This window comes from Scyliorhinus canicula, chromosome 6, assembly GCF_902713615.1.
Source record: "Scyliorhinus canicula chromosome 6, sScyCan1.1, whole genome shotgun sequence".
In the NCBI taxonomy this organism is placed as follows: Eukaryota; Metazoa; Chordata; class Chondrichthyes; order Carcharhiniformes; family Scyliorhinidae; genus Scyliorhinus; species Scyliorhinus canicula.
The window spans coordinates 169,940,028-169,952,739 of record NC_052151.1 but is presented as its reverse complement, the minus strand read 5'-3'; the positions used below and the strand labels follow the sequence as shown (position 1 = coordinate 169,952,739).

The 12,712-nt window shown below is 41.8% G+C and overlaps 1 protein-coding gene across 1 annotated transcript in view; it reads right to left on the bottom strand.

Moving 5' to 3' along the window:
* The window catches only part of LOC119967641 (CUB and sushi domain-containing protein 1-like), a 2,889,858-nt gene that overhangs the window by 72,024 nt on the left and 2,805,122 nt on the right, over positions 1 to 12,712 (bottom strand). The window contains exon 57 of the mRNA XM_038800434.1: positions 941 to 1,123. Coding sequence (XP_038656362.1) covers positions 941 to 1,123 — 183 coding nt within the window. The remainder of the gene's footprint in view (positions 1 to 940; positions 1,124 to 12,712) is intronic.

The window sequence follows — 12,712 nt, the reverse complement described above, 5'->3', positions numbered from 1 at the left end:
CAGGCCAGCAGCACGGTTCGATTCCCGTACCAGCCTCCCCGGACAGGTGCCGGAATGTGGCGACTAGGGGCTTTTCACAGTAACTTCATTGAAGTCTACTCGTGACAATAAGCGATTTCCATTTCATTTCAAGAATCTTTTTCTCGTGGCAGAGATGTCGAAGACCAGAGGGCATAGGTTTAAGGTGAGGAGTAGTGGCTTTGAGGGCACCTGAGGAAAAATATTTTACCCAGAGGGTGGTGTAAATACAGAAAGTGTTGCATGATAGGGTGTTGGAGGCAGGTACTCACACAACATTTAAGAAACATCTGGACAACCACATAAAACACCAAGACAGAGTACGTTATGAACCAAGTGCTGGTAAATGGGATTAGTATAAATTTGTATTTGATGGTCAGGATAGATATGGTGGGCCAAAGGGCCTGTGTTTATGCTGTATGACCCAATGGCTAGCGAGATTGTAGATGAGCAGAGTACAGGCTTGCTGACTGTGCTCCTTAATTTCTGCCCAATCTAGGTTCAGCCATGACTGTCTTTTCCTCTCAACTCTCGGGAGTCACTTTTAACATTGCTCACACAGGTCTGCATAGGACATAGGAAACATTGTGGTCTCTCTGCTGTTATCAGATTGTTCTGAGTTTCCCTGAACTTTGCTTGTTCTTTCCAAGCTAGTTAAATATGCCTCTTTCCATAATCTTCCGGCTTCTTGGTTTTGTTGACCGAACCAATTCTCCATTCTGCCAGTTAACTCATCGTATATTACCTCAAAACTGTGGTATTCTTTCCTCACTGCAGTCTTTATTAGCTGCCGCAGCACACAGCCTCTTAAAATGCAAGTTTGATACTTTTTAAATCACTATTCCCTCGATCGCTTAATTTGCGTTGCGTTTAAGTTGATGTTCTTTCCTGTGGTTCACCTTATTTTTAATCAAAAGGTTACCTTCACAAACTGGTTGAACACCAGACCAGGAGCCATTAGGTTTGCAGGATCGTTCTGAAGATCCTTGAAGAGTATAACCAGCTTCACAGTTGAACCGAAGAAGACTTCTTATCTTGAACTCATTGCCGAGTCTTGAACCATGAGCCGGGATGCCAGGATCACCACATAAACCAGAACTACCTCCTACAGAATACACACACACACACACAGAAGGCACAATGCAAAGTATTAGTCTTGCTAATATTTTTCATATCTCTTTCTAATCAAGAGAATGCCAACATTATGGTGTCATATTGGATAATGCTTTCAAGCTGCTGTATGATAAATCATTTACTGAAAGTCAATTTTAGCTGCTACTTCAAATGCACTCATATACAAGCAGAATTCAGGCAGAAGAGTTAACCCAAGGCAAGCGAATATACAGTAAAATGGTAGAATACTGAGAAGTGTAGAGGAAAGGAGGGAGCTTGGAGTGCATGTTCATAGCTTCCTGAAGATGGCTGGGCAGGTTAACAGGTGGTCATGAAAGCACACAAAATGCTTGCCTTTATTAGCTGAGGCACAGCATATAAAAGCAGTGAGGTTATATTGGAACTGTATAAAACTTAGTTAGGCCACAACTGGAGCCCTAAGTGCAGTTTCGGTCATCGCTCTGTAAGAAAGATGTAATTGTATGAGAGAAGGTACAGAGGAGGCTTATGAGGATGTTGCCTGGATTGGAAAGTTTTAGTTTTCAGGAAAGGCTGGGTGGGCTAGGGTTGCTTTCTCTGGAACAGAGGAGGCTAAGGGAAGATCTAATTGACGTATTTAAATTTATGAGGGGTCCAGATAGAGTTCTTGGGAAGGCCTTATTCCCCTGACTTTCACGGTTCAGAACACAGGTCACAGATTTAGGGTAAGAGGTGGGAGGCTTTGAGGGGTTTCAAGATTAAATTATTCACCTAGAAGGTGGAGGGGATGTGAAACTTACTCCCGGAAAGTGGCAGAATCAGGAAGCGTCATATCTTTTTTTAAGTATCTGGATAAGCACCTGAACTTCTGGAACCTACAAGGCTCCTGACCAAGAATTGGAGTGAGATTAGGGTGGATGGCAACTTGTCAGCCTGTGAAAGTATGATGGTTAGAATGGCCTCCTATGTGTCGTGATCCTATAATGATATAAAAGCACCAATCACTCATAAGGGATTGGGTAAATGTGTTGTGGGTTCACATGTTAATTTTGAGCACACGTGGACAGATATGAATGGACAGACAACTTGGAAACATCAGAGTTATCGAGCTGTGCATTTATGTTCTGCTGAAAGGAAAAGGGAAACTAAAACTGGAGAGCATGGCACACTTCCTTTCAAGTGAGGTCACGCTGCCATCCCTTAAAGGCATATTATAACACTTTTATACTGTAGTATTCTGTGATGCTTTAATTCCATGATTTTCACTAAAGAAGCTGAATTGGTAACATACAAGATTATCTGTTTGTGTCAGATCATTTGCAATACTTGCCGATTTTTGAAATAAAAGCAAAAACAAACTCCCAACATTCATTTGAAATTGTCAAACATGAAAGATTTTCCACATGTAATGAACCTATAAACCCATGGATAAAAGGTTGCTTTCCTAATTTTTTCACAGATAGTGCACAAAGGAGTTTAGCAAGAATGAGGAACCTAAAAAAAGATTAGTCCAAGTAATGAAATAGTACTGGACAAGTTCAGGGAACTAAGTGGTGACAAATGTCCTGGACCTGAAGATCTGCATGCTAGAGTTTTAAAGGAGCTAGCTGCCGAGATGGTAGACGCATTGGTATTGATCTTCAACTGTTCCTTCGATTCTAGAACAATTCATAAAGATTGGAAGATAGCAAACATGACCTCACTATTTCATGAAGGAGAAAAGTGCAAATGGGGAACAAAATATTACTGGTTCCTAACTGAGTCCCAGGGCCAGGCGAAGGATAGTCACACTACATAGAAAGAGAATGCATAAAACAAGGTTGTATAGAGCAAAAAAACTAGTTAAACATCGATTTATTTATCATTGAAGATTCCATATTTCTAAACCAATTCCCAAGAAGAGTCAAATAGCTTATTACATTTTCTAAAACATCCCCAAATAAAATCACTATTTTATTGCGAATCATGACCTGGAAATCCATTAATTGGTCTGAAGTTGAGCTCAGCACCCAATTAATGGTGCCAGCCACATCAGACATAGGGACAGTAATAGGTCCTGTGAAGTAAGTTAGGAGGGAGCAAAAAAATATGCTCTGAATTAAAGAAAGGACAACAGTTAGAACACTGACTCCATACTGTGGACCGTACTGGTTGTCGACTCCAATGGTTTGCAAAAGGCAGCAGCCACAATGGTAGAGGGCTGAGTGTCATGGTGCAGGCAGGTGGCCAAATGGTCAATTGGAAGGCACTTGACTCATTTTATTTGAGACACCCTTTTATTCATCAGCCACAGCACATATCAACTTCCTCCATTGTTCCCGATGACTGAGACCATTCACTTTCTCCAGTCTTCACTTTGAAAATATCCTTCCTCTCCCCTTCAGGCAGATCAACAGACCATAATTGGAGGCAAATGTTTCACGCCCACCCACCCCCTTGCTTTGAAAATTGCAGCATGTCTGGATATATCAGAAGACTGACCTGCCATCGTAGAATGCTAGTTTTAAAGCATGCCTGCATCTGACTTCACCCTCACGAGCAATTGAAAATCAAGCTTCCCAAGTCCTCAATATTTATGGCAAAGCTTTCTTTTTTCTTTTAACAGTGAAAATCAGAGATAATCCTTTCAGACATCTTCATTTGTCACACATGGAATCTAGCCAGTTTGAGACGTCAGGGGAAACATTTAAAAACCTAAACAGATCGTATTTTCTCCTGAAAGGGCATGTGCAGTTTGTTCAACTATGCAGTGCCTCCTAAACTAGATCAATAACAAACTACACAGATCAATTTCAAACCATTACTCATAATATTGTGCAAAGAATCTCAATGATGTTTTAGAAGCTGATGAAACTTGTGCACAATTAAACCTTGAAACTCAGGTTGCCTTTGTTTGTATACTGATGTTGGACAAAGTGTTCTGCATCAAGAAGCTTGCACCGTCTACTTTTCACTTCTCAAACTTTGGCCTTCTGCCTTATTCGGGACTATAGTGGATGAAGCTTTCTGTCAAAGAAAAAAGTGGGTTGTGGAAGATCCTCCCAACTTTCAATGCCTGACCATTGTCACTGGAATTGCACAACCATGTTAAACTCTCACAAACACTGCCTGGGCTTAGCCCAAAACTAAGAAGACCTGTTTTCATGATATTGCAGAGAGTTAAAAGGACGAAGCAGTGATTCAAAGACTGATGGGAAGACTTCATTATGAGGTCCCAAGTTAAAGTTGCGTATTTTAAAGCAATGTATACCTCGAGATTTTATCATATGACTTTCCCCCCACGCTCCTGTTATTAGTTATCCAACAAACCCATCACAGAAATGTACTACCTTCCTATTTTCAATATTTTTATATCTGGTAAAGTGTTCAAAGAAAATGAAAAATACAGACATTTTTCAAATACTCTCATGGTTTTTCTCCACAGTTGCACACTGCAGTCTCCTTATGATTGATCTTCAGTTCTTGGAGATTCTAGGCCGATCTTGGAGGTTTGCCCCCCCCCCCCCCATTTAGCCCAACTGGTTGCCTATATAGCACTCGAGAGGAGGCATCCCAAGATGTATGCATGGTGCAGTTCACCTTTTTTCACCTGCTCTAGATGAAATCTGTCTACAATCTCTTGCAGAAGTTAGCAAGAAGGCAAAGGGAACACTAACTTGCTGTGATGTGACGTGATCCAAATGAAACAAAATTCCAAACTTGATGAGAGATACCACGTTAAAACTAACAGACAGCTTTTAATGCAAATAATGATGATCTCAGTCAGTTTGCCGCAAAATGAATAATTTTAACTCACTGGAAACCGTGTTAACGGTGCAGTTAAGCATCTAAATGAAGTAAATGGGCTTACTATTCCATTAATGAATGATCCACTCTCCAGCAATTTTACAGCAACCCACTGCAAAGGACCTCTCTATTTCTGGTCATAGAATCTTTTTAATACCCCATTTTCAGACAACACTGCACATTAGAATCATGTTTTCTTTTTTATTCCACTAAAAATGCCGATCTATTTATGACAAGTTGAAGTCATCTCTTTCTCTGTCTGTTCCTCTACACCCTTCCCTTACAATGAATTCTTCGTCCAACCACTTACCTTAACTTGCTGAGCTAAAGAAGTTGCCTTTAGGTAATTTTGTCCTTATCCTTGTTGACAGAGTTTCCAATTTATCCACACCTAGATTTATGAGGTCCACTTCCATTGCAGTTCAGTTGCCCTTCAGATAAAAGATGACACCCCTCCTCCTAATTTACCTCTTCTATCTCCAGGAAGAAACCTGTGTATTTGCATATTTGCTCAATCTCTGTCATTCTTCGTCTATATAGCGACAACACCTATGGTATATCAGCCTCTCATTCCATCAAGGACTTCTCAGATTATTTTTATTCATTCTGTAGATTTGGGCGTCGCTGGCTGGGTCAGCATTTGTTCTCCATCCCTACTATCCCCTGAAATGAGTGGCGTGCTAGGCCATTTCAGAGAGGGAACATTTGAGTCAACCGCATTGCTATGCAGGTCTGGAGTCACATGTAGGCCAGACAGGGTAAGGACGGCAGATTTCCTTCCCTGAAGGACATTAGTGAACCAGATGGGGTTTTACGACAATCGGCAATTGTTTCATGGTCATCGTTACACTTTTGATTTCAGATTTTAATTGAATTCAAATTTCACCATCTTCCATGATGGGATTCAAATCCAGGATCCAGACCCCTGGATCTCGAAATTACTAGTATAGCAACAATACCACAATGCCACCGCCTCCCATAAATCTCCTTATTATGTAGTGTGATGATTGCATTTGACAAATTACCTTTTGCAAAATTGAAGCTTATAGGATTAAGAGGACATTGAAGCTTAGAGGATTAAGAGGACAGTGGCTGTGTGGATACAGAATTGGCCAAGGGTCAAAAGGAGAGAGGAGTGGTGAGATCTCTTTCCTCATTGGAGGGAGGTATACAGTTCCCCAATGAGTAAATCATTTTTTGTTACATCTTAATGATCTGAACTTGGATATACTTGGCATAATTCAAAAATTGAAAATGACACAAAACTTAGAAATGGTGTAAACAATGAGGGGGATAATAGCTGACGTCAGGAGGATAATCGCTGAAATGAGCCCACAAATGGAATTTAATGCAGAGAAATGTGAAATGATTAATTTTGGTCAGAAGGGTGAGATGACGCAATATAGACTAAATAGTATAATCGCAAAAGGAAGTGCAGAAACTGAGAGAGCCGGGCGTGTATGAACACACATTTTTGAAGGTGGAAGGACTGGTTAACAAGGCAGTTAATGAAACATATGTGATTCTGTGCTTTTTAAATGGATCACAAGAGCCTTGGTAAACATATCTGAGTCGGCACGGTGGCACAGTGGTTAGCAGTGTTGCTTCACAGCGCCATGGTCTCAGGTTCGATTCCTGGCTTGGGTCACTGTCTGTGCAGAATATCCCCGTGTCTGTGTGGGTTTCCTCCGTATGCTCCGTTTTCCTCCCACAAATCCCGAACGACGTGCTTGTTAGGTGACTTAGATGTTCTGAATTCTCCCTCAGTGTACCTGGACAGGCACCGGAATGTGACGACTAGGGGATTTTCACAATCATTTCATTTCAGTGTTAATGTAAGCCTGCTTGTGACAATACAGGTTATTATGAGACTATTATATAGGTATCTAGTTGATCATGCTAAATTAGAGCTAGACTCCAGACATTTGCACATTCAGCAGCTTTCAATGTCCCAGATCTCAACCTTCAGAAGAAAGTCTCAAGGTCACAAACACTATGAGCATGACCTATCATGGTCAGATGAACACACACAGTTTTAGATGAAGTTCTTTAATGGATTTAGTCTCAATAAGCATCTATAAGTCTCAATAAGCCTTTTGATGGACAGGTTTATGGTGCGAATTGTTTTGATCATATATATTATATATGAGAGCAAGGCAGATGAACACCTGTCTGTTTGAGTCAGATCTCCCTCACTGTCACTATATCATAAGCCCATTTAACTATGTGCCTGCAGCTCACCAAACTCATTTACTCACATGCACTCTAAACCCACCTTGTCTGCCATCCATTTCCTCCACCCTCGGTCTGATCTATTTCTGAACCATTCTAGTTGTAATGAACTCCAATTGGCTTTATTGGTTGGCCAATTGGAGTATGAGCTCCCTCAATTATAGCTCATTGAGGGGGCCCATATAATCACCTGTGTAGGCTTTGTGAGGCAGTCTTTAGTTGACTGGACTGCTAGCAGCACTGTTTGTAGCTGCTCCTGTAATATCGTTATTGTGAATAAATATTGGTGTGGTGACGGAACTCCTGCCTCCCGTGGATTACTACACTAGCCTAACACTTTTTGTCTCCCCGAAGAACCCTGTGCACCTTGTGCTTTCTCTCTATGCTCCAATCTGTTTCCCCATCCTTGCAAAATAAATTGCTCAAGGAACAATTAAACACTGTTCTGGGCACTTAATACTCAGACTGGCATTCTGGAAGGATGCTAACAATTGGGCTGCAGGGCTTTTTTTCATTTGAGCCTCTCTTGGGAATTTGTCACTAATAATTCAAGAGAGATTTACTTGGAACTGAAATTATTCACTAATTATGTCCACAACATAGATAAAGGGCAATTTTGTGTTGAACGCTTAGGCATTACTTGAATTTATTTATGACAATGATGCTATCCGGAGTGCAAAACTACCTGAAGAAATCGTACCGGGGTACCAAAAGGCATACCTTCCCATGTTCAAGCAACTCTGCTAATAAATAATCGTTAATTCTGTGTCTGAACTGTTGCATTCAAAACACAAGGTTGTAGAAAATTATAGCATCCGGATGTGGCCAAGTTACACGTTCCTTTAAATAAAGCATATTAATTTACTGATCTGCAATACTGATTAAAATACAGGAACACTACAATTATCCCTCTTGTGTGAAGATAAATATTATCTATTAATCTCCGAGCCACAAGGGCATCTGAGCAGTACTAACTAAGATATGGGATTATCATCAACCTATCCTTTTAATTGAGGGTGACATACAGTCCAGTTCAACATGAATGAACAGGAAAATAAAAAGTTAATTTTTGCTTTAAATAGTCAATATAACAAAGATATGTACAAATAAATATTCAACAAGGAGCAGCAGTAGGCCATTTGGCTCCTCAAGCCTGCTCCGCCATTTAATAAGATCATGGCTGATCTGATAGTAACCTCACATCTACATCCTGCCTACCCTTGGTAGTCTTTCAGCGTATTGCTTCTCAAGAATCTCTCCACCTCTGCCTTCAAAATCTACAAGGATTCTGCTTCCACCTCCTTTTCAGGAAGAAGTTCCAAAACTCGCAACCCTCAGAGAAATAAAATTGCATCTCTGTTTTAAACGGGCGGCTCCTTATTTTTAAAGTGAGTTTAAAACCCTAGTTTTAGGTTCTCCTAGAAAAAGAATCCTCTACACATCCAACCTGTCAAGACCCTGCAAGATCTTATATGTCTAATAAACCATAAGCATCTGCATCACTACCTGGTATACATGTGTCATTATGTAGTTACACAGTTCCACAATATGCTGCTTGTTACTCACACAGGGTAGGTCAGGAATCTTACCCGACAATTGCTTTCACCTTTATGCTCATCATCAGAATGCATATTTCTATCAACTTTCCCTCCCCAAGATCACAATAGACTTGATGGTGTAACTTTCCAGAGTTCCTTTCAACTGACCAACCAAAGAAAACCCAGTTCACAATTTGGCTACTTTTAGGAAAAGTAGCATCTTCAGCATCTCCAAACTATTTATACAGCCTTCCAATCTTTTGACCCCTTTAGCGAGCTTGCACGTTGCCATCAAGATCTTCAGTTTCGATTTCTGAAAAACTGACCTCTTTGTAAAGAGCTGGCTTCTCACTAGAATTTTGTGTTCCTTGGTCTGTCTCTATCTGCTTTCTCTTTGTGTCTGCATTGGTGTGCTGATTGCCTTCCCTCTCCAGCTCTCCTGCTCCTAGCTCTACTTTATGTCCACCACATGGATTGTTTTCTAACTTACTTCTGGTAGTACTCAGAAGTCAGAGTTTGCCAGGTCACATTTTGTAGTGGAAGTCTTTAGATTTGGTTCATTGAGATTTTGCTCGTCTCAACCTTTAGTAACTAACCACTTTGGGCCCGCAGTACTGGACGAGTAAACTGGACAGCAACTTCCAGACTTCCAAGTATGCAGTTAAATCAGGAAGTTATTGGGCGCAATTCTCCGCTCCCACGTCGGGTGGGAGAATAGCGGGAGGTCCGCTCCTGCACCTCCCGCTATTCTCCCACCCCCCCAAAATGGCGTGTCGCGTTGTGCGACACGCCGCTCGGAGAATCGCGGGCCGCCGTTTTTCATGGCGGCCCACGATTCTCCGACCCCGATGGGCCGAGCGGCCTGCCGTTCGCGACGGTTTCACGATGGCGGCAACCACACCTGGTCGCTGCCGTCATGGAAACGGTGAGATATGCCCGTTTGGGGCTTGTGGGGGGAGTACAGGGCTCTGAGCACCACGACTGTGCTCGGGAGGGGACAGGCCCGCGATTGGTGCCCACCGATTGCGGGCCGGCATCCCTATCGGAAGCACTATTTCCCCTCCGCCGCCCCGCAAGATCAAGCCGCCACATCCTGCGTGGCGGCTGAGGGGAAGACGGCAACCGAGCATGCGCGGGTTGGCGCCATCCAACCTGCGCATGCGTGGCTGACGTCATTAGGCGCACCGGGCCTTGACGCCAGCGACAAGGCCCGGCAGCCGAGTCTCCCGACATGGCCCTCCTATCCCCCCGGGGAGGGGAGAATAAGGGGCCGGGAGAGGCTTCCGACGCCGTCGTGAAACCTGGAGAGGTTTTACGACGGCGTCGGGCCTCTGGGAGAATTTTGTCCATTGTGTCAGACGCTCTGCTTTTTGGGAAGGGTATCTAATCAAGAGACCCAGCTTTGAAATACATGGAATGGTATGAAGATGATATACTTACCTGATATATCCATACTAGAACAACAGAAACAGAAAAAATTAGGATTCATCCATTCTGGTATAAGTGAAGTTTTAGCAATGTGATAAATCTTAATTACTGCCCAAAATATTCTCCAGCATTGAAAAATGACTGATTCCTTCAGATTTTATTGTTCCAGATTAAGAAATACAAGTTTTACCCTCTCTCTATTCTGCTCATTTAGTTGAATCTTTGGTCCTCTAATCTACAGCAACTTCCAGTGCAAAATCCCATTGAAAGTCATTTATTGACAACTGCAAAATTTGGCCCATTATGGTTGATGAAGAGACAGGTCTACTGTCTGCAAACTGCCACCAGACTTAAGGAAGCAAAGACTGTCAGAAGTGAGAGCAAAGGCTCTGCATGATATTATCAAGTGGCTTTGTATTCAGGGGATTATAGTCATAGGGACTTTAGTGTCTGGAGCAGACTGACTGGCTTGCAATGTTAACTGCATCTCCTCACTGCAAACTTGCAAGGAAATGCATAATCAGCCTCTTTCAGTCATTTTCAGTGTTACCCTTTGGGTTTTTTCCAATCTCCAACTGGGCTTACAACAATCTACCAATGCAACTCCCAGTGAGGCTGAGGAGCAAAACTCCAAATAAAACTAAGATTAATACAGTAGCACTTTCCTATTAACATAGGATCATTTTACTGATTCATATATTGAAAATAGCTAGGTGCATTTTAGATATTAAATTCAGTCAATAAAAACTAAAACATTAAGTAGATGCTTACTTCGCATTCATCCTTGTTAATAGAGTAAAACATGATTTATCTCTGGAGTGACCTAGCAACATTAAGAGGATAGTACTCAATTGTTTTGCCTTTTTTTTTAAATGCCAATTGAATTGAAGTATTCATGCAGATATTAATATATGTCGAACATCTGTTTTAACAACAGTGTGAAGACTGTAATGTCACCACCAAACAGCAGTTTGAGGTTACAATGACTTATTGCAGTGTGAGGTTCTCATGCTAGTGTTAAACCACTATCTAGTACTGAACCAGAGATTGGAATTTGATTTTGCTACCTTGGTTCATCTTTTTTTACGTTTATTTTTCAAGGGATGTGAGCTTTGTTGGCTAGGCCAGCATTTATTGCCTATCCCCCCATTGCCCTTCAGAAGGTGGTGGTGAGCTGCCTTCTTGGACTGTTGCAGTCCACGTGGTGTGTGTAGATTCATTGTGCTGTTAGGGAGGGAGTTCCAGGATTTTGACCCAACGACAATGAAGGAACAACGATATATTTCAAAGTCAGGATAGTGAGTGACTTGGAGGAGAACGTCCAGGTGTGGTGTACCTGCTGCCCTTGACCTTCTTGTGTTAGTGGTCGAGAGTTTGGAAGGTGCTGCTTAAGGAGCCTTGGTGAGTTCCTGCAGTGCATCTTGTAGATGGTACACATGGTTGCTACTGTGTGTCGTTAGTGGAGGGAGTGAGTGTTTGTGGAAGGGGCACCAAACAAGCGGGCTGCTTTGTCCTGGACGGTATCGAGCTTCTTGCATGTTGTTCTTGAGTCTTAGCTAGAACATAAGAAATAGGACCAGGTAATTTGGTCTTTGAAGCCTCCTCCACCATTTAACAAGATTGAGGCTGATCTCAATTCCATCTCTTTGCATTATTCTCATATCTCTTAACTTGTTGAGTATCCAAAAAACAATCAACCTCTGTTTAGAGTATACTCAATAACTGAGACTTGTGCTGCAGACCGTTCCAAAGATTCACAAACATTTGAGCTAAAATATTTTGGATCTCAATCTCAAACGATGAACTCTTTACTCTGAGACTGCAAACCCCATGTTCTCGATTCCTCAGTCGGGGAAATCCTTTTCTCACTATCTACTCTGTCAAGCCCTGAAGAATTTTAGATATTTCAATGAGATCACTTCTCAATCTTCTATATTCAAGGGGTATAAGGCCTAGGCTACTCAATCTCTTCTCATGATTCAATCCCCTTGTCCCAGGAACCATTCGAGTGATCCTTCATTGCACTTTCTCTAAGGCAAATATATCCTTCCTTAGGTAAGGAGACCAAAACTCTGCAGAGTACTCCAGATACACCTCATCACCACCAATGCCCTGCATCCAAAGCATTCAGTGAGTGCTGCAAATGGCTTCAGTCACCCCTTGCAAAGAATGAAGGAAAAAAAAATTAGTTTTTCTTGGTTGTTATTATTATATATCATTTCCTGCTGGAAAGTGAGATAAACATCATCAGATGTGAGAGCAGGATTGAACATAATGAAAAATTGCATTAAAAATGCTTGCATTTATATAGACTTTCAGAATATCTCAAATAAATTTGCAACCAAAGACTTTGGACGCGTAGTCACTGTTGTAACCAAGGAAACCCAGGCGTGAAATTGCACATAGCAAGCTCCCACAAACAATAATCGGATCCTGTTTTTATCGATGTTGATTGAGAGATAATTATTGATCAGGATGCGAGGAAGAGCTACCCTGGTCTTCCTTACATAGTGCTATGGGATCCTTTATATCCACCTTGGAAAGCAGACAGAGCTCCTGCTTAAGAATCTCATTTGAAAGAAGGCACCTGCGATACAATGCCGCACTCCCACAGTACT